Source organism: Carassius carassius, chromosome 27 (assembly GCF_963082965.1).
Source record: "Carassius carassius chromosome 27, fCarCar2.1, whole genome shotgun sequence".
In the NCBI taxonomy this organism is placed as follows: Eukaryota; Metazoa; Chordata; class Actinopteri; order Cypriniformes; family Cyprinidae; genus Carassius; species Carassius carassius.
In genome coordinates this window covers 7,241,347-7,260,875 of record NC_081781.1, presented here as the reverse complement: position 1 = coordinate 7,260,875, position 19,529 = coordinate 7,241,347, and the positions used below count along the sequence as shown (strand labels likewise).

Sequence of the window (19,529 nt, the reverse complement as noted above, 5' to 3'; positions counted from 1 at the left end):
TGTCTAATGTTTGTTTTCAGAATCGTGGGAGGATAGCATAAAAATACATAGGCTAACATATCTCACATCGAACTAATACCTATTAGTACTGTTTATAGCTTACTGTGTTACTATGTTTATGAACTATGTATGTACTTATACATTATATTATATTATATTATATTATATTATATTATATTATATTATATTATATTATAAAAAATAAACATTCTTAAAGTATGTTTTTATTCACCATTCACTTTGCTGTTGTAAATGGAAGTCTCTGGAGGAAAGCAGCACCGCAGCAGTACCAACCATCACCCTCCGCTACAGTGGCGCTGCATCCCTGACCGGAGGATTATTGGACTGGAGCTCTTGTGTTCTGGGTGGGGCTTTACCAGGGGAGCATTTCCTCCAGTGTCGGGTTTCTCCAGCGCACTGGCATTTAAATCTGCTGCAGTGGGAAGCCTGTGGACGCCTGTCACTGTGAGTGAATCTGCTCTATTGGAGGATTTGGCGCTCGTTTTCTCCTCTCTTTCATAATAGCAATTGTATTTCTTGCATTTGCTGAGTGATACATTGTAGCCTCTAGCGACGCGCGCTTTTATTACAACAAAGCCTGAATGAAAGGCTGTCCGTTGGGTCATGTTTTCGACCTTAACATATAAACAGAATATTATATAATTCATCATATTTTGTAATTATGGTCTAATCTTTTGCGCGTTTTGTGTCGTGAGTGGCCTATAGAGACAAGGGGACAGTTTCAGCTCTTAAAATACATCGACGTCATTACAAATCCATTCATTTGAACACACAGTAAGACCGAGGCGCATTTGTGCGTATTGTGAAATAATTATCCAAAAACAACAGATATATCGTCTAAGGTTGCCTATACTCGAGTTGCATCATGTTCAGCTGGTTGGGTACCGATGAAAGGAGAAAGAAAGATCCAGAAGTCTTCCAGACTGTCAGTGAAGGACTCAAGAAGCTTTACAAAACCAAACTGCTTCCACTGGAGGAACATTACAAATTCCACGAGTTTCACTCACCCGCTTTGGAGGATGCAGATTTTGACAATAAGCCCATGGTTCTCCTGGTGGGACAGTATTCCACTGGCAAAACCAGCTTCATAAGGTAAGATGTTAGTTTTAGTGTCCTGAGCTCTATAGAGACACCAGTCAGGAAACATTATAATCCAGCACTTCATAATATTTTTATGAATAAGCCATACATGCACAATGTATAATATAATGCATTATGTGAATTGTATGTAGTGAATATATAATATACTTTTATAATATATTCTGATTATTTTTTGTGTGCATTAAATTGTTATATGTAGTATTTGATGTAATGATATAATGTCACTCATGATAATATATTAAAATTATGTACATATTATTTATATTATTTTAACACAGATCTAGTTTTGGTAAAGCATTTTTTTTAAAACTGTGAGAAGCTCTCAAGAACACAGTGTTTCAGTAAAATCTGACAACATTGCTCCATTTATGATTTTTGAAAATTTCAAACACAGCCTCTTTAGTATTTTAAATTTTTTTTTGTATATATTTGAATAACTGTAGTAATCACATTTGTAACACCCAAAACCCGTTTTCATATGAGAGTTCATATGAGATAAGTTCATTATCTCATCAGTTTCATATATAATTTTAGTTTAGACAAACACGGTTACCTTGTAAACAGACCAGGCCTGGCTCCAGCTCTAAGATGTATCTGTATGACACAATGTCGCTGCTGTGGTGTGAAGGTTGTCTACTGGGTGATTTAAGGCTTACGGGTCTACTTTGGACCAAAATGAAAGGCAACAGATCACCAGGCAACAAGAGACCCTTCCAATGACTCCAGCACTGCCATAGTAACTTGTCACTAATAGGTTCCAGAATGTAAAAAAAATTAAGAGATAGAAATGTGAATGGAGACATATCAGATATGCTTTTTAGAAGGACATTTGTGGTGATTACAACAACAAAAAAATGGAAGATTATTCTGAAAGAAAAGTTGAATAATTGCTCAAAGATATTACTTATTAAGCAAGTGTGATAGTAAAATTTTTATGTGATCTTGAGTTTACTGTCAAGTTGTAGATATTTTAGCAATTTCATTAAGGAAGCAGTCAATAACAGTCAATGAAAGTTTTTAAACTAAATTCATGCTTTTATTCAGCAAGAATCCATTGTGTAATAAAAGTAATGTAAATATTTCTGCATTGCAAAAAAATATGCAGTAAGGACTTTTGAAAATTAAGCTTTGTCATTACAGGAATAAATTATAATTTAAAATATTGACATACAAAACAGTTATTTCAATTTGTTATAATCTTTCACAGTATTGCCATTTTTACTGTATTTTTATAAAATAAATTCAGCATAAAAATCCCTATACCCACAATCCTCTTAACAGTAGTGTATGTATTTTTTTTAGTTCTTTACCATCATTAAATGCCAAGTCATTTGTCTGTAGTTAATTTAATCACATTATTTTGTATTTTTGGAGTGAGTGAGTGTCTGTGCTGAGTTTTTGCTCGAGTTGTGTGTTAAATGTGAGAGTGAGGTATTGTCCTGCAATGGCAATAACAAATGTGCCTGCTCATTTTCGCACTGGCTCTCTTTCCTCCTGAGCATTATTCATCGGGGTCGTGAGAGCCTCAGTGGACACAGCGGCCATTCTGCTGACTGAACACATAGCTATGAAAGTAAATGAGCTCAACTTTCTGCGTATGCTTCATGAATGTGAGAGAGCCCATGAAACACCTCATTATAATATCAGGGGAAGTTTCATGCTTAACGTTCAATCTTTTCAACATGGACGAATAATACAAAACCTTGGCTCATAGCCATTTTGCACGTTATTTTAAAAAGAGCTGAAGACACTCATGTCCAGTAATTTTGTCAGTGTATAATGAATTGCACTCATAATAGTGTGAGATGTTGGAGCAGTCATTCTAGCTGACCATGTCACATAATATTTTATTCTTCCATCCACCGCTGTTGGTCCCGGCCGGGGTTTTGTAACTGTTTTGTAAGCAGCCATTACTCCAGTCTTCAGTGTCAAATGAGCCTTCAAAAATCATTCTAATATGCTGATTTGGTGCTCAATATTATCTATGCTAAAAAAAATTTGCTCAACATTTTTTTCGGAATCCGTGACACATTTAGTGTTCTTTTATGAGTAAAAGGTTCAAAAGGACAGCATTTGAATTGGAAATCTTTTTCTACTTTATAAGTGTGTTTAATGTCACTCTTGGTAAATTTGATGCACCCTTGCTAAATAAAAGAATTAAAATGTTTGAATGGTAAATAATATTGTGATCTGAGGACAGATTTGTTTTAATGTTGTTTTAGGATTTTACTGGAATGATTTTAAGAAAGTCTTAACAAAGATCAATAGATAACTTCCTCTGTGTTAAATATATTGGTCTTGGCAAAACATCCTATCATAAATGACACCAGTGTCCTGTTTACACTCTGTGTCACTTGTGTTACTGTCATTAACTGCAGCTAATAAGTTCTCAGTTGAAGCCAAGTGTCCTGTAGTTACTCAGATTGTCATTTTGACCTGCACTGTATTCCAACCAGTCTCAGTGCAGTCACATGTCCACAGCAGGGTCTGTTTGAATGGCTCTGTGCTGAGAAGAGTAAACATTATCTAAGTAAACTCACATTCTCTGTAAGAGTATAATCTTAACAGCAGAACTCATCTGAACCATGTGAATGTAGTCTTGAATTCAGAAATTATTCTAATATGTTTATTGATTTGTGCACTGCTCAAGAAACATTTATTTTTATTATCAATGTTTAAGAATTGCTTTATTTTTGTGGAAACTGTACATTTTTTTCAGGATTATTTGAAAAACATAAAATGCAAAACAATATTTAGTTGAAATGTCTTTTTTTGTTGTTGCTTTACTGTCCGATTTTATCAATTAAAAAAACAAATATATTGTAATATAAATATAACATCAAATATATGAGGCATCCATTACAGGGATGGACACCAAAGAGTTGATATACATGTTCCAAAAGTCTGCGACCACGTTGGATTATTCTTATTTTTCATGTAAACATGGGAATACAGTAAAATTAAAATAAATAATAAAGAATTTTGACAGATCTAAATATTATGACATAAAATGGTTAAGACATATTTATGAGTCTGCATTATTATAATAACAAGTTTTTTTTTTATTTACAATTTTAATTATGTTGAAAATTAAAATTTGAAAAAATGCAGATTGCAAGCTTTTATGATGTGTGTTCTTGGACTCTATATGTAAAAATGCAACATCTATATTGAATTCACAGTATTTTTCAACTGAAGTGATTTTATACATGGTAATGGCTATCAGAAGTGTTTACAGGCATTTGAATTCATCTTTTTTTTAAAAATAGATATCTTCTGGAGCAGGACTTCCCTGGTATGCGGATCGGTCCAGAACCCACGACTGACTCCTTCATAGCAGTGATGCATGGCACCGTGGAGGGACTAATACCAGGAAACGCTCTGGTAGTGGATCCCAAAAAACCCTTTCGGAAACTCAATGCCTTTGGGAATGCCTTCCTTAATAGGTGGGTTTAAAACAATAATAAAACTGTGTTTTATTTTAATTCTCATGTTTATTGAAATTTACATATTTCAGCTAAACGTTGGAGCAAAACATTAAGAGCTTTAGTCTGGGTAGAGCTTTGTATATGTAACCTGGTCTTCCTGTCTTATGATGATGTCACAGAGGGGGGCTGGTTCTAGGCTACATTCCTTCTCTTGATCGAGTTTCCTCATGCAGTCTGATCGACTGACCTCCCATCACGTGATTGAGCAACAGACAGATAAGAGGACATGATACCATCAAGCTCTCCCGCATATTATGAAACGGGCTGTCATTCACAGTCTGAAAATTATAGAATGATAAAACTGTGTATGGTAGAGTGACAGTCCTTTATAAAAACCTCCAAGTGATGCAATCATGTGCATGTGATTATTTTTGCAGGTGGTCTTAGCTGTACTTCGTAGACTGATGGCTTGGCAGGCTGCGCTGGTTGTTGTGCAAATCAGCAGAAACTCTTGAAAAAATTGTCTCTTCGCCTTTTGCAATCGCAAAGCCTGCATATTTTTGAATATTTTTCATGTAATTTTGTCAGAAAGAGCAGCAACACACACTTTAAAGGAAAAGTTCTTCAGAGTATCCTTGTGTTTACCAGAAAAAAGATTGTCCATCTGAATGTAAATGGGGACCAAATAGTGAATTAAAAAAAAAAATTCTCCAGATTTCGGTGCATGAAAATAGTAAACATGCTCATGAGATATTACTTGTCATGCACCCTGTTTGGCTGTGGGTTTATTTCATTTGAAATGCTTGAGACAACTGCCCTGGTTTTCAGATTTATTTTTAGAGATGTATATCATTTATGAATTCACAAATAGCAGCAGCTCAGTGTGCATGGTGTAAACTAGTACATAGAATTACACATATGGCTATTTTGTAAGTAGATTAATGTTTGGTTGTGGGTAGTTTACAATAGTAATTAAATCTGTTCTGCTTAACTTTCATATTTGGCCTAAACCGCTACATTTATTGTACTAGTGTGTGGTCTGGTGCCATATGTGATGTAAATGTACATGCTAGAATGTGTTCTGAGACTAAAGTTGTTTGTGTCCAACTCAAGCACTGTTATAGTAGGGACTTTCAAAATGAAAATAAGTAATGTTCAGAAAATGTTAGGATAATGTTTCCCTAGCCTGAGGTCCTTAGCGATTCACTCCAAAACATGACACACTTTTTCTGTGCCTAGTTCACACACTCAAAAGTCCCGTCTTGGTTTTTATGTTTTACTATGTCCAACTTGGTCAAACTGCAGCTGTAGATGGAAACAAAATATTGATTTACGGCATTTTTCTCCATGCCTTCGTGCCAAGTTACTACAACTTCACAGTTTGGTACATGTACATTTTTAGTTCAAACAAAGAGCAAAGAGAACAATTTCAAATCAAGAGTGAAGCCTAAAACTCTGGAAGTTGTTAGTGTGCCAAGTCTTGTGCTTGTAAGACGTCTGCAGTGTCCTTGAGTGTGACTCTGGTTTGTTTGGGTTGGCCCTCAGGTTTGTGTGTGCCCAGCTGCCCAACCCTGTTCTGGAGAGCATCAGTGTGATTGACACTCCAGGAATCCTGAGCGGAGAGAAACAAAGGATCAGCAGAGGTAACTGACTGCCAAAATGCATCAACATGCACGAGCACAGAAGAAAAATATCATCTGAATCAGGAGATATTGATATATAAAAACTACCTTTGAAAAATTTAGAGCCGGTAAGATCTTGTACTGTTTATAAAAGAAGCCTCTTATTTTTGTCAAGGCTGCTTTGGTCAGAAATACATTAAAAACAATCATAGATTATTACAATGTTTTTGAATATATTTTAAAATGTAATTTATTTATGTGATGTCAAAGCTGAATCCTTCCTTCTGATATAATTCTGATATGCTGCTCAATATACATTTACTGTTATTCTTAATGTTAAATTAATGCTTAAGACTTGCCAAACCTTTATTTTAATATACATGTTTGTTTTTTTTGGCTTTGGTTTTGCATTTAATTTGTAATATTTTGCAGGAAGTAATCAAAAGATTTATAGTTTGGAGGTTCAAAGTTATTCATTACACACTTCAGTATAACTTGGTTTAGTATCGTTGTGTTTGGTTATACCAATCCTAGAATGTTTTCAAAGTACAACTGCATAACAAGATCATGTGATCTCAGATTGCAAATTTGAATACTAGTTCTTGTTCACTGTGGCATCAACTGAAAAAGATTTTCTTTAGGAAACTCGAACCACCAATGAGTTCACTTGATCGCTATATTGGGGGAAAACTATTATACTATTATAATTTTTTCATGATGCCTTCATGAATTTCCCATGAAAAGCAACACTGCGTTGGTGCATTGTGTAACTGCAGTTTCAATCTGTTTTTAATTGTGATGTGTTGAAAGTCTGTGGTGAATATGATCAACAACAAAGACGGGGCTTTATCAAGACGAAGGATGTTGTTTTGGCTTGTAAACTGTAAGGACCTCATTCAGGCCTTATAATGTGAAAATGGTGCATAAAATTTAAGAGTTTGAGTTTGCGCTACATTTTATCTACAGTAAAACATTTTTTAACTGTATTGTATCAAACAATGGTGGATGTGTGCTTCTTTTTTCTTTGGTTTCCACTTTGTAATGGATATCAGTTTGGGCAGATATTTTTAAACTTATTTGGTTCAAGTAAATTTTTTGTTAACAATTTTAGCGTATGTATAATTTTTCCACCCGCCCTTACATTTCATGCATGATCGAGCGTAAATGACATAATTTCAGTGATATAAAAATTACTATACGATGTCACTTCTTGATTAATTACTGAACCCAGTGCCCTCTTAACAGTAAGTTTGTTCAGCAAATGGTTACTTCATTGCTCATTCAGAGAAGTCCATTGCAGCTGAGTGGCCCATAGTATTACCGCTGAACTGATACAGCTCGAGTCGTGCTCTCTTAAGGTCATTTCAGAGGGTGTATATTTTGTAGCTCTAGTTTGCAAAAAAAAAAAAAAAAAAAAAAGTAAATGTATGTTTAAAAGTAAGTGCTAATTTGAAATAGAGAACTGGTTCATTTTATTTAAAAAATAAATACTTGAACAAAATGATTTTCTTGTGATTTGGTTTTGCATCAAAACGAGAGTTCCTGAATTTATGAAAGAAATTGTTTTAGCTGAGTTGTGAATTGAATGTGAAAGATTCTATTGCCAAATCTGTTTCTAGTTTTCATTGCATTTTCATTTTAACTTTAAAAAATGTAAGTCAGAACTAGGTTGGTTAAATGCTTAGGCTGGGCAAAAAAATTTGATTTTCGATTAAACGTTTTTTAAAACACGTCGATTCGATATCGATTCTCAAAAGCCATGAATCGATCTTTTCCGATATTTATTTTAGCAAACATTTAAAAGAAGATTTGATTAATGTGAATCTTTTCATTAGTATTCTCCACTGGATGTCACCTTGCGCAATGTCACAAAAGAAAGTCTGTGACTCATTCAGTGGTTAACATGGTGGAGATACTGTTGATAAGAACAAAGCGTGATTTGCAATGCTCGGGTAAAATTCTATGGTAATACTACAAATCTGTGGAAGCTTTTGACATCACGCATAAGGCGCCATAATTTCAACAAACATACTGGTAGAAAAAAAATTTATAGACTGAATGCACTGTAAGTCGCTTTGGATAAAAGCGTCTGCTAACTGCATAAATGTACTTGTACATTTCCGCAGTGAATGAATGAATGAATAGTTTTGCTTACACAAGCGCGGACAACGCTCGTAGTATTTTCAGCCTCTGTCTTCTCACTATGATGATATGAATGCACGAATTTCATCCCCAGCTGCTTATTTCATTAGCATTTTATTGTTTAATTTGACAAAACTACAGTCATATCACATACACAGTGGCTGCAAGTTCCTCATGGCAACCCTTCAAAATAAAAGTTTATTTAAACATGAAGAAACTGTCAAAAATATATTACTATTTAGTAGTCTTAAGACTTAAGACTTAATTCTTTATTTTTTTAAAGTAATAATAACATTTGTTTTCTTTTTAATTTTAACAGTAAACCTCAGTTGTGCAGCACTTTGTTTGCCAAAAAATAAAAGGATTTTTCATTTGATTAGGATAAAGGTGTAATATTTACAGAAATGCAATATAATATATCTAAACTATGTTTTCACAGGTGTATAAAGACCTTTCTTAATGAACCGTTATGTTATTATTACCTTAGATTGAGCTATTTCTATCTACATACACCACGGGTCCCCTTACATGGAAGTTGCCACCATGTTTCTGCAGTAGCCCTAAACAGACAAATTGCTCTACAGAGCGCGGTTTGTCACTTTTTGTTGTTTTTGCTGGTTGCAGTTTGCAACCTCCCTACTAGATGCCACTAAAAATTACACAGTGCACCTTTAAATTGTTTTATGCCTTCATCTGATTACCTGAAAAATTAAGAACATTTTATATGGCCCTATTATTGTTTAAAATAGGACCCTATACAAAAAAAAGGTTTAAAATACAGCCCTGTGGCTCTTAATTTCTTTTTAATAAATTCACCATTTGTAAACTGATGTTTACTGTTATTTTTTAGAAATTTGATTAGCATTTGTATAAAAACTAGATTCACTGAATGTAATAAAAAAAATCATATTAAAAAAAATCAAGAATCGAATCGAGAGCTTGTGAATCCTAATCGAATCGGGATATCTGAATCGATACCCAGCCCTATAAAATTCCCATCCCTGCTGTCTTCTTTGTTTCTCCTCCCATTTTCCTCTCCAAAAGTCTCATGTTGGTGTGTTGAATTTAGCAGGACGTAAATATCTGTCATGCGTCCCCCGTTCTTTGATTGTCAAGCAGGTCTGTGGAATTTCTCCAGCAGTCACATGAGATTATAGGGAGGAACCTTCTCGTTCATATTCATAGCTACAGGCAGTTCATCTTTTATCCAGTTTCATCTTTTTCCTACATGCTGGTGCATGAACTGAATCAAATCATTAAGATGAGATTTCGCCTGTTCCTATAGCAATAATTGCATTGCTTTGTGAATTCTGTTTCTAAGGATCATTTGGTCAGATGTTTTCAGCCAGGTGCATGTGTTTATATATACTTAATGTGTGTGTCTGTAATTAGATGATGTTGTTGTCTTTCTATTCAGCCTTGGTCTCAGACGGCACACCCACAGAGCATTCATAATCACTGTTTGGTACATATTGCACACAGAAACACCAAGAACTGGCTGAAACTGTCCTGTCTGATTGGCTTCCTGATGCACAATTCTGTAGCTAGTCAGTTTGTTCATTTCATCTTTGAGTTTTTATGAAGTGCATCGCAGAAGACATACAAGAGTCTGAGACCAGATTTAAATTCTGGGATTCAAAATCAAATTTAAAACCTGAAAATAAAGTTTTAGATTTTTTTAAATGTTTCAAATATATTCTTATTATATTATTATATACAATAATATTGTAATAAGATTTAACTCTAATTAGGCATATAATACTGAGCATTTTCAGTTTGACATACTAAATATTGTTAGCAGAATAATTTGTAATATAATAATGTATTTACATTAACTGTGCAACTGTGCAAAATGAGCAATTTCATTCTACTTTTTACTTTCTTAATTTAGTATTTACTTTTTTCTAGAGTCAACCATTGTACATGTACAAAAACCTTTACATAGTACACATACAAAATATTTTTAGGGAAAACGTGAACATAAAAAAAGTCATATTTTAAAATCTTAATGAACCCAATCCTTTCAACAGTAGTGTAAGGACTTCACATATCAGTCCTATAGATTCTTCCTGTCAGGCAGATGGAGTGGACTGTTCTTAAACTGCAGTATTGAACTGAAAGTGAATTTTATGTAGAATCATAATTTGGCTTGGATGCCTACAGTATCACAGAGTAGCCTGATGGATCTAAAGCTGTAGTGTATAGATCATCATCAACACTGAGAAAAAGCTCCATTAAAAATATATATATATACGGTTCTGTCACCCATCAGCACTTTTTCATGCAAACATAACACAAACAGCATCTCACAGAAAGCAAATGCTACTGCTTTGTCTGACAAACATCAACACTGCATATCTCTCTCTGTCTCTCTCTCTCTCTCTCTCTCTCTCTCTCTATAGTATGGGCTCATATGATCCTAGTTACACCTCTGCAAAGAGAGTCATCAGTAGAGAATGGCCATTAGCTTCATCATTTAATTTTTCTTCGCTGTAATACTGCAGGACCCATTATACCATTCTCTCTGTTCTAATCTGTTGTCAAGTGTTTGGGAGTGCAGTGTATTTCTGAGCATGCAGCTGTAAAGCTCCATTGATCATGTGCCACCCTTACAAAAAAGAAGTTTATTCAGGTGCGCTATTAGTATAATTATTTTAAACTAAAAATAGGAAAGTATGCTTTTAGTTTACTTTTTATGTAATTCTTAGAAATGGGCTTTATGTACTTTAGAAATATACTTAAAATGACATTTAAGTATGCTTATACTTACAAAAAATTGATATATATTTGAGCTGTTTCTAGAATCCGTGTTTTCATCATTATATGGTAGAGCGCACTAGTATATATCTTCTGCACAGAATTTCCAAAAAAACAAAAGTGATGAAGAAAAAAGAAACACCAGATACTAGCACATAGAACATGATCTTCTGACATGAAACATCATCAAAACTGTAACGTTATGGAATAAAATGTTGACTGATGAAGAGGTAATAATTACAGTCAAACTTTGGGGTGTTGATTGACTCCATCTACCTTTGATAATCGTTCTGAATCCAATTCATAATCTTTTTTCAGCTTTTTGTTCAAAATGTTATTTCTTTATTTTTTATTAAACACATTAAAGTGTTTATAAAAGAATGCATGGAGCTAGAATAATTTTTTTTTTGTTTACAAGCAGATTTATTTGTTCTTTCTTTGGATGTTTTGTATGTTCAGATATTCATATAACAAAATATGTACACATTAAAACCTAAATAGGGACATAGTAGTATACTTCAAGTATGATGTAAAGTTCACTTAAGAAAACTTATGAGTATACTTGCAGTATAAAACTACTAAACTAGTAGTTTACTGAGACTATACTTCAAAGTGTACTTTTAAAAGTGTGCAAATACCTTTATATACTAGAAAGTGGGCCAATTTAGTCCCAAGGAGTATTGAAACAGTACACTTACAAGTATACTACTAGAACACTGATATGTGTATACTTGCTACATAAAGTATACTTAAAATATACTTGGACTTTACTTAAGCAACTTAGTAAAATAAACTTGAAGTTTACTAATTTTTCATAAGGGCAGTGCTTCTCCCAAGAGTGGCTTTATCATTCCCAGCTCTCCTCTACCTCCACCACAGGCAGGTGCTGTGAAATAAACCTCATTTCCTCCAGGAAATACTGTCTGCCAAATCCAATCACTGGAGTGGTTCTGTTGTATTATATGTTCAGTTGACTGTGTAACAGATGGTCTAGTTTTGTAGATAAACAGTGGTCACTTAAATCTCTCTGTTTGTGGTTAAGGTTCATTTAATGGCGTTACTGTTTTGTTGTAGTTGCATGCTATTAAATAATGGCTCAGCTCTGAACCACATAGAGCTCAAAACCACACACCTGCTACTGTTTGTGTTTAATTGGAAAAAGGTTAGGCTCAGATTGCAACAATATGTTGTAACACCTTGTATCTATATTACATTAGAATTTACTGATAGTACTTTTGACAAGCATTTTCAAAGCCTGTTGACTTTTGCATTATTCAGCATTAAACTGTCATTTAGTCACATCACAGTTGGTGTAAACACTAAACAGACATTTTTAAGATCTGAAAATTAGCATTCATTTACTGTGTGCAAAGCACAACATACCAAGTGTAGTCTGATTCGCGAACAAATGACTCTTATAAGCTGGTTGTTTTCAGTGAACCAATAACATTCTAAACAATCTGTGTAAAATTATTCATAAACAAATTATTCTCATGAGCTGGTTATTTTCAATGAATCATCCTACACAACTAGTAGTCTAATACTTATACAGTAAGTCCGTTTTTTGTGAATCAGAAAATGCACAACCAGTGTAGTCTGATTCCTAGACAAATGAATTGTATCTTTTAATGAAAAATTCAAGAAGTTGAGTTAATAGTTGTCAGTTTATGGTATGCTTCAATAACATCCTTTTTAGCATCTTCATCAGTTCAGGATGTTGCAGAGTGCAAACGCAGCACAGCGTCAACCAAAACCATTTCCTTTTTTCATGTTCTTTTATACATATCTTTCATGTTGTTTTTCATCAGCCCATACCAGACTTTTCTTTATAATGCCATGAACTGCCTAAACTTTCACTTCTGTCATTCAAACAAGAATCTGAAACATTTCTAATTAAAAGTCTATACTTTTTTTCCATTTGGTACTGTAATTTGACATCTTTGTATCTTTCTCTTTCCATGAACAGTTGCTACAGAAGATGGCTTTGGTTATAGCTGCCTGCGTAAATGTCCATACGGAGGTATTGTAGATACTGCCAAACTACTGTTAACACCTGCAGCTTATTACGCCAATGAAGTTCCAGCACCGCTCGACTCCAGACGTGCTGTGAAATCACAGGGCCTCCTGATATTAACCCTCAGATCTGTCCCTCTGCAACGATATAATCACAGCTGTAATACCAAGCCGAGTTTCACTGCTGTTATTGTCCTGCTCTCAATGACATTGTCTCATGTGTCTGTTACTGTAGATGTTGCCTTTCTTAGACCTTTGAGTTGACTAGTCCCAGTCTAAAGTTACGACAGTTCTGGATAGAGATCTAGAAGTTGTTAAAAAGACAAATCACACTGTTGCAGGTGACAATAAAGCCTCCACAATGTGAAACTGCCAAATCGGAAGGGATGGTCCACCCCATTCCTGTAGGCATTGGATCTTCCTGTGGAAGAAATGTCTATATCTGCCATATTCCATGTCACTGATTTGAAATATTAACACACTAATTTCTCCTAACAGAACTGCCAGTTTGGAAATATACTGCTTTTCAGTCAAGGTCATCACAAAAATGATAAGCTGGAAGTTGTTACAGAAAATATATGTCAGGAGGAAAAAAAAATTACAGCTTGACTCAACAGCAGAGCCTGGTTCGAATCATCATCACCTTTCCTCATTTCAGATGTCTTTCAGCTTAATGTTCCAGGGTGGAAAATTACAACATATTAGACATTACATAAACATAAATTATTCATAAACCATTTTTTTCCAACAGTTGTGTCTAAACATTTTTAACAATTTTACTTTTAGGAAATGCTAACACTAAGCACAGCAAATGTAGGCATATAGCCAAGGCGGACTGAGGGGACAAAAACTGATTTTTAAGTACTGAAAGTTTAACTTTTTCAAGGATTTTCTTCTGTCAGTGCAAACTTTGTTTTCTCTAGAAGGGTATGATTTTTTTGTCATGAGCACACAGTGTCCTAACCGGTTGCTATGAGATAGTGATTTGTCTGTCCCCACTAAAAGCAAAAATAACAATCTCCTGTCGAGGCCGGTTCGAACACAGTGGCGAGGCTTTTGATTCATTTTAGCAGTATTGCATTGTCATAACCTTTCTCCTTCCTTGGTTGCATAGCAGCAATGCAAATGGATGTGAAGATCTCATATCATACATTACAAAACGAATTAGCCCACAGCTTAGGTTTCATTTGGAGGATTCTGGCTTTCTTGGAGTTAGCGCTCTACCCCTTTCCAAATCTCAGCAGCTAGGAAGTTGAATGTGCAGTCACCCAGATAATGTAAAAGCTAGTTTTACGCTCCTTCACAAAAGTCTACGCTCCTTAAAATAAGAGCCAGACTCAAAAACGGCCATTCTGAATCATACAGACATTACATGCATACACATACTTTAACCAAAATTCACCATTTGCATCTACATGCATTATTTAGTTAAAATATTTCCATAATATTCTACGTAATGCAGCCTTGGTTTCAAATGAATCATCATATTGCGTTCCTCTTGAATGGTGGACTTGCTGTTTGACTCATTATCCCTGGAGAGGGAGTGAAGTTGAGCTGCAGAAGCCATTAACTGGCAGACGTTAGATCATAAAAACCGCAACAGGCCTGAGCATTTTAACGATACTTGGAAGAGTGTCAGCATCTCCAGTTCAACAGTACTGTTGAGCGCCAGATCTAACAAGGTCATTTTGCCCGTTCTGATTGGCTGGCAGCCTCTCCGCTCTCATGTGAGCATCCATCCAGTGTGAAAGCTTTGTGAACCGTAATTATTGGACAGGATATCAATCTCTTTTCCAATATCTCCTTCAGGCTATGACTTTGCTGCAGTGTTGGAGTGGTTCGCCGAACGCGTAGACCGCATCATTCTGCTGTTCGACGCCCACAAGCTGGACATCTCAGACGAGTTCTCAGAGGTCATCAAGGCCCTCAAGAACCATGAGGATAAGATCCGCGTGGTGCTCAACAAGGCCGACCAGATCGAGACGCAACAGTTAATGCGCGTCTACGGAGCCCTCATGTGGTCGCTAGGGAAGATCGTCAACACACCTGAGGTGATTCGTGTCTACATCGGCTCTTTTTGGTCGCATCCGTTGCTAATTCCAGACAATCGCAAGCTGTTTGAGGCAGAAGAGCAAGACCTGTTCAAGGATATCCAGTCGCTGCCACGTAACGCCGCACTTCGCAAGCTCAATGATCTGATCAAGAGAGCTCGTCTTGCCAAGGTAAACTTCTATTACATTAGCCTATGAGATTTGACATGTAGCCTAACAAACAAATGACCCACCTAGACTATTACTAAGGTTATATACAGTATAAGTTAAGATTCTGGATCTGGAAGTATGAGATTATGACATAAGTAAAAGCATTATAATATGGGATCATGAGTGTTTTTATGCAGCTCTTTTTCAAACAAGAGTTCATAGTATTCATGGCTATGAAAATAAAAACGACATATTCCACTTGTATATGGAAAAGAATGTGTTCCACAGAAAACTAAATAACAGCATTTGGGATGTCAGACAATAATGAGAGAATGTTCATTTTTGGTTGAACTAATCCTTTAAGTTCTAAAGTCTTGGAAAGTTCTGAACCAAAACCACTACTGGAACCAAAAGCAGGAAACGGCTAACAAACTGCTCAAAATTTGGCTAGCAAATTTTGTTCAAAGCAAAACAAACACTTATGGACTTATTTGTTGATGTTCAAGGGGAAATATTTAGTGTGTGTGATTAAGAATAAAAGGTCTCTGTTTCTGCATTTATTTAGTTGACATGCTGTGAATGTTGTTGTCATTCCAACATGTTTTTGATGTGGTCCAGCATATAGCTCTAGTGTAAAAGTAATAGCAGCGACATGCACTTTGTGTGTTTACTGGCCCTTTTGTCTGTCTGTTCTTGCAGATTTGCCCAAGTAATGAGGCCATTTACCACTGTATAGTCTGCTGATGTGGCTCTTTACATGTCTGTGATGTTCAGCTACATTAAAATTGACTCAGAGTCATTGATTTTTTTTTCTCTCCTCCACATTAAGCACATTATATTTGCTTCTACAGTAATTTTGGAATCCAAGCTTGATTCATTTATATTTAATGGCTGTTTTAGTAATGAACATAAGATCATGAAGTAGTCATTTATCTTGTCTGTCTCTGTTTCTATATATGTATATATAAATGAATACATATATTTAACATGCAATTCAAAGATGATACTTGTTGTGCAGGTAATCAGCTACAGTACATCTAAAAAACTAGACTAGAAAATGCAAAGAAAGTCATTGACTTTGACTCAGAGGTCAGGTGATTAGTGGGGATTGTTAAATGTGCTGAAAGATACTGAAGGATCATGACTCATAATGTCATTCCCCATAAAGACATGGGTATAAATGCCCTTGAGTGATCTTGCAGTCTTCCTTGCTTTAATTACTTCTAAAGGAAGTTCACTCAAAAATTTTGTTCTCATGTTCCAAACCAAAACTTTTTCTCTTCAAAGGAACACAAAAGAATTATTTAAGGCCTTTATTTGCAAAACACATTCTTGTCTTTAATTCTTTAGCACGTTAAATTCGGAAATACTAAAGTGTTTAAGTATTAGCCCTAATACTCTCATGTGTTAAGTATACTGCTGTCCTATGACTAGATTCCACATGTTTTTAAACAGCAGTCCATCTCTTAGATATATAAAAGTACAGTAACTTAGGTAGTCAGACATAAAGCTGTCATTTAAAAGGAAACTGAAACACTCTGATGTCGGTTCATTTACGTCTGAAATCTTTTATTATTCCCTTCAGTATAAACGTTGGTCAAAACACATGGGCTGGGCCATAGAGACCCTCTCTGGAAGAGGAAATGTTGGGGACTGTCAGTACTGGTCTCTTGTCAAACTCAATTTAAATCTCTAGATCCAGCTGGATGCATTAAAAAAAGATCATATAAGTTCTCTCCCTGTCCCTCACCCTGATCATACAGATGTGCTTCCCCTCCTGTCATCATTTATACAGTCAGCTTCCTTCCACGCAGGGGCCAGGCCTCTTTCTGCCGCACACAATGTTTATTTAGTAGCTTGTGTATTCTTGCTACTATCCAGCTTCATAATTAATTCTTTGGGTTGATTGCATAAGTAAAAAGCTGCATGTTTTTTATATTCAATGTCTCAGTTTGTTTGTTGGCTATAAAATCTATATAGAGTTTAATGTACAAATATGTAAATAATTAAGCCTGTTTTAGAATCTTTTTCACTATAATTAACCACATTCACATGCAAAATGACAAATGAGTTAAAAAGTATGGAAAAATTACAATAAACCAATCATAATCATGTATTCCAGAGAATAAGTATTTTGTAAACATTTTGCAAAAATGTTAATTATAATGAAAATGTTGCAATAAAATGCATTTATTTATGAAATAAGGAATTTTATTTGAATTTTACTATAGGTTTTGGTTTTGAGCAAAAGGTTTGTCATTATTTTATTTTTTTTTTTTGTGTTAAAAACAACCCAGCCATGCTCTTTGTAATTGTAATAAACTGATGTCTGTTCTATAAACTTACAAGGAGCTTTGCTTTTGTGCTCTCATAGGTCCATGCATACATCATTAGCTCCTTGAAAAAAGAAATGCCCACAGTCTTTGGGAAGGATAACAAAAAGAAGGAGCTGATTAACAGCTTGGGTGAGATCTACAGCCGCATTGAGAAGGAGCACCAGATTTCCCCGGGAGATTTCCCTAATCTTAAGAAAATGCAGGTAAGGTCAGTTTAACCAACAAACATAGAGGCCTAAAGGGTCTTTCAGTGCACATTCAAAATCAGCAGAATTTGACCCACATTTTTTCGAGTCAACAAACAGCTTTGGGTGGACCTTTGTTAAAAAGTTCTGTTTAGATTACTGTTACTTTTATACAACAGCTCTATAAACAAATGAATATTGAGCAATTTGCATTTCAGACAAAATTTGGCAAGTTAGTTTATATGTATCTTTCCCGCCTATGAAACTAATTCCGAAAGAAGCCAAATCATCAACCTATTCACGTTGCCAAGCATCAACAGCCTGACACAGCCTGTCTTCAATAGAGTATCTAAAGGGAGCAGAGCTGGTTTACCCTGGAAATATCAACAGATGTTGACAGGATCTTTTGTTACATCCTGTAAGTGTTTTTCTTGCTTTCTTTCCCGCTGAATAGGAGCAACTTCAAGCACACGATCTGAATAAGTTCCAGCCTCTGAAAATGAAGCTGTTGGATGCCGTGGATGACATGCTGGCCCACGACATCGCCCAGCTTATGGTTCTGGTGCGTCAGGAGGAGACGCAGCGCCCCAACCAGGTGGTGAAGGGTGGCGCCTTCGAGGGCACCATGAATGGGCCGTTTGGACACGGATATGGCGAGGGAGCCGGCGAGGGCATTGATGAAGTCGAATGGGTGGTGGCACGTGACAAACCTATGTATGATGAAATCTTCTACACTCTCTCTCCCGTAAATGGCAAAGTGACTGGAGCCAATGCCAAGAAGGAGATGGTGAAGTCCAAGCTACCAAACACTGTGCTGGGTAAGATCTGGAAGCTGGCTGACATTGATAAAGATGGGATGCTCGATGATGAGGAGTTTGCCTTGGCCAATCATCTGATCAAGGTCAAACTAGAAGGTCACGAGCTTCCAAGCGAACTGCCCGCTCATCTTGTACCGCCCTCTAAAAGAAAGGTTCCAGAGTAAGATTGGTTTGGAACTGGGATGGATTTTGGGAAAAGATATAGTTTCAATTTAGGTTGCAGTTGAATTACCAATGGCCGGACAACATTTACTATAGAAAAAAAACTGTGATTTCCTTGAAATGTGTGGTTTGTGCTTCACTAGCAAGAATGGATTTGAAAAATGACCCACCTTTTCAACTCTTTTGACTTGTGTATGTATTTTTTTGTTTTGTTTAGTTTTTGTTTTTATGAACAACTTGTGCTGTCTGCAGTCTGTTTTATGTGTGCTTTCAGATTTTACAGTCATATTTTTATGCCACAATTTCAATGTCATCTGTTCAGCTATCATGACTGTAATGCTGTGTCCTAACCAGTCATGTTGCAATGAATGAGATAAAATGTAAAACAGCACATTTTGTCGATCACTTGATTTCAGTTTCTGTGAAATTTAGAAATTTCATTGGTCTAAAAATCTTCTTCAGGTAATTGCATTAAACATTATTATCTTCTGATTAGTTGACAATTACATTGTATCTTTTCCTAGCTGTTTTATGTTCAGACGATTATATGTTGCAGTGCGCCTGGTTAGGACACGCTGAAATTTCACTTTCACGCTCAATTTACACTACTGTTCAAATGTTTAGAATCAGTTGTTTTTGAAAATCTATTTTGCTTGCCAACACTGCATTTATTTTGATCAAAAGTACAGTGAATACAGTAATATTGTGAAATAATATTGCAATTTTTAAAAACTTTTAATGTT

At 35.4% G+C, this 19,529-nt stretch overlaps 1 protein-coding gene across 1 annotated transcript; it reads left to right on the top strand.

The window, feature by feature from the left end:
- The first annotated feature begins 365 nt into the window (after positions 1-365).
- Positions 366-19,007, top strand: ehd3 (EH-domain containing 3). Its single transcript, XM_059512385.1, has 6 exons — positions 366-1,113; positions 4,392-4,568; positions 6,096-6,193; positions 14,894-15,306; positions 17,660-17,824; positions 18,261-19,007. Exons 1-6 carry the CDS (start codon positions 887-889, stop codon positions 18,786-18,788), a joined length of 1,608 nt encoding a protein of 535 aa, XP_059368368.1. The 5' UTR covers positions 366-886; the 3' UTR covers positions 18,789-19,007.
- The last annotated feature ends 522 nt before the right edge of the window (positions 19,008-19,529 follow it).

What these genes read in the sequence shown, in the direction of transcription:
- ehd3 (XM_059512385.1), top strand. Translation starts at nt 887, where the DNA reads ATGTTCAGCTGGTTGGGTACCGATGAAAGGAGAAAGAAAGATCCAGAA. An exon ending in GGCAAAACCAGCTTCATAAG is followed by an intron (nt 1,114 to 4,391) that starts GTAAGATGTTAG and finishes TTTTAAAAATAG; the next exon opens with ATATCTTCTGGAGCAGGACT. An exon ending in GAAACAAAGGATCAGCAGAG is followed by an intron (nt 6,194 to 14,893) that starts GTAACTGACTGC and finishes TATCTCCTTCAG; the next exon opens with GCTATGACTTTGCTGCAGTG.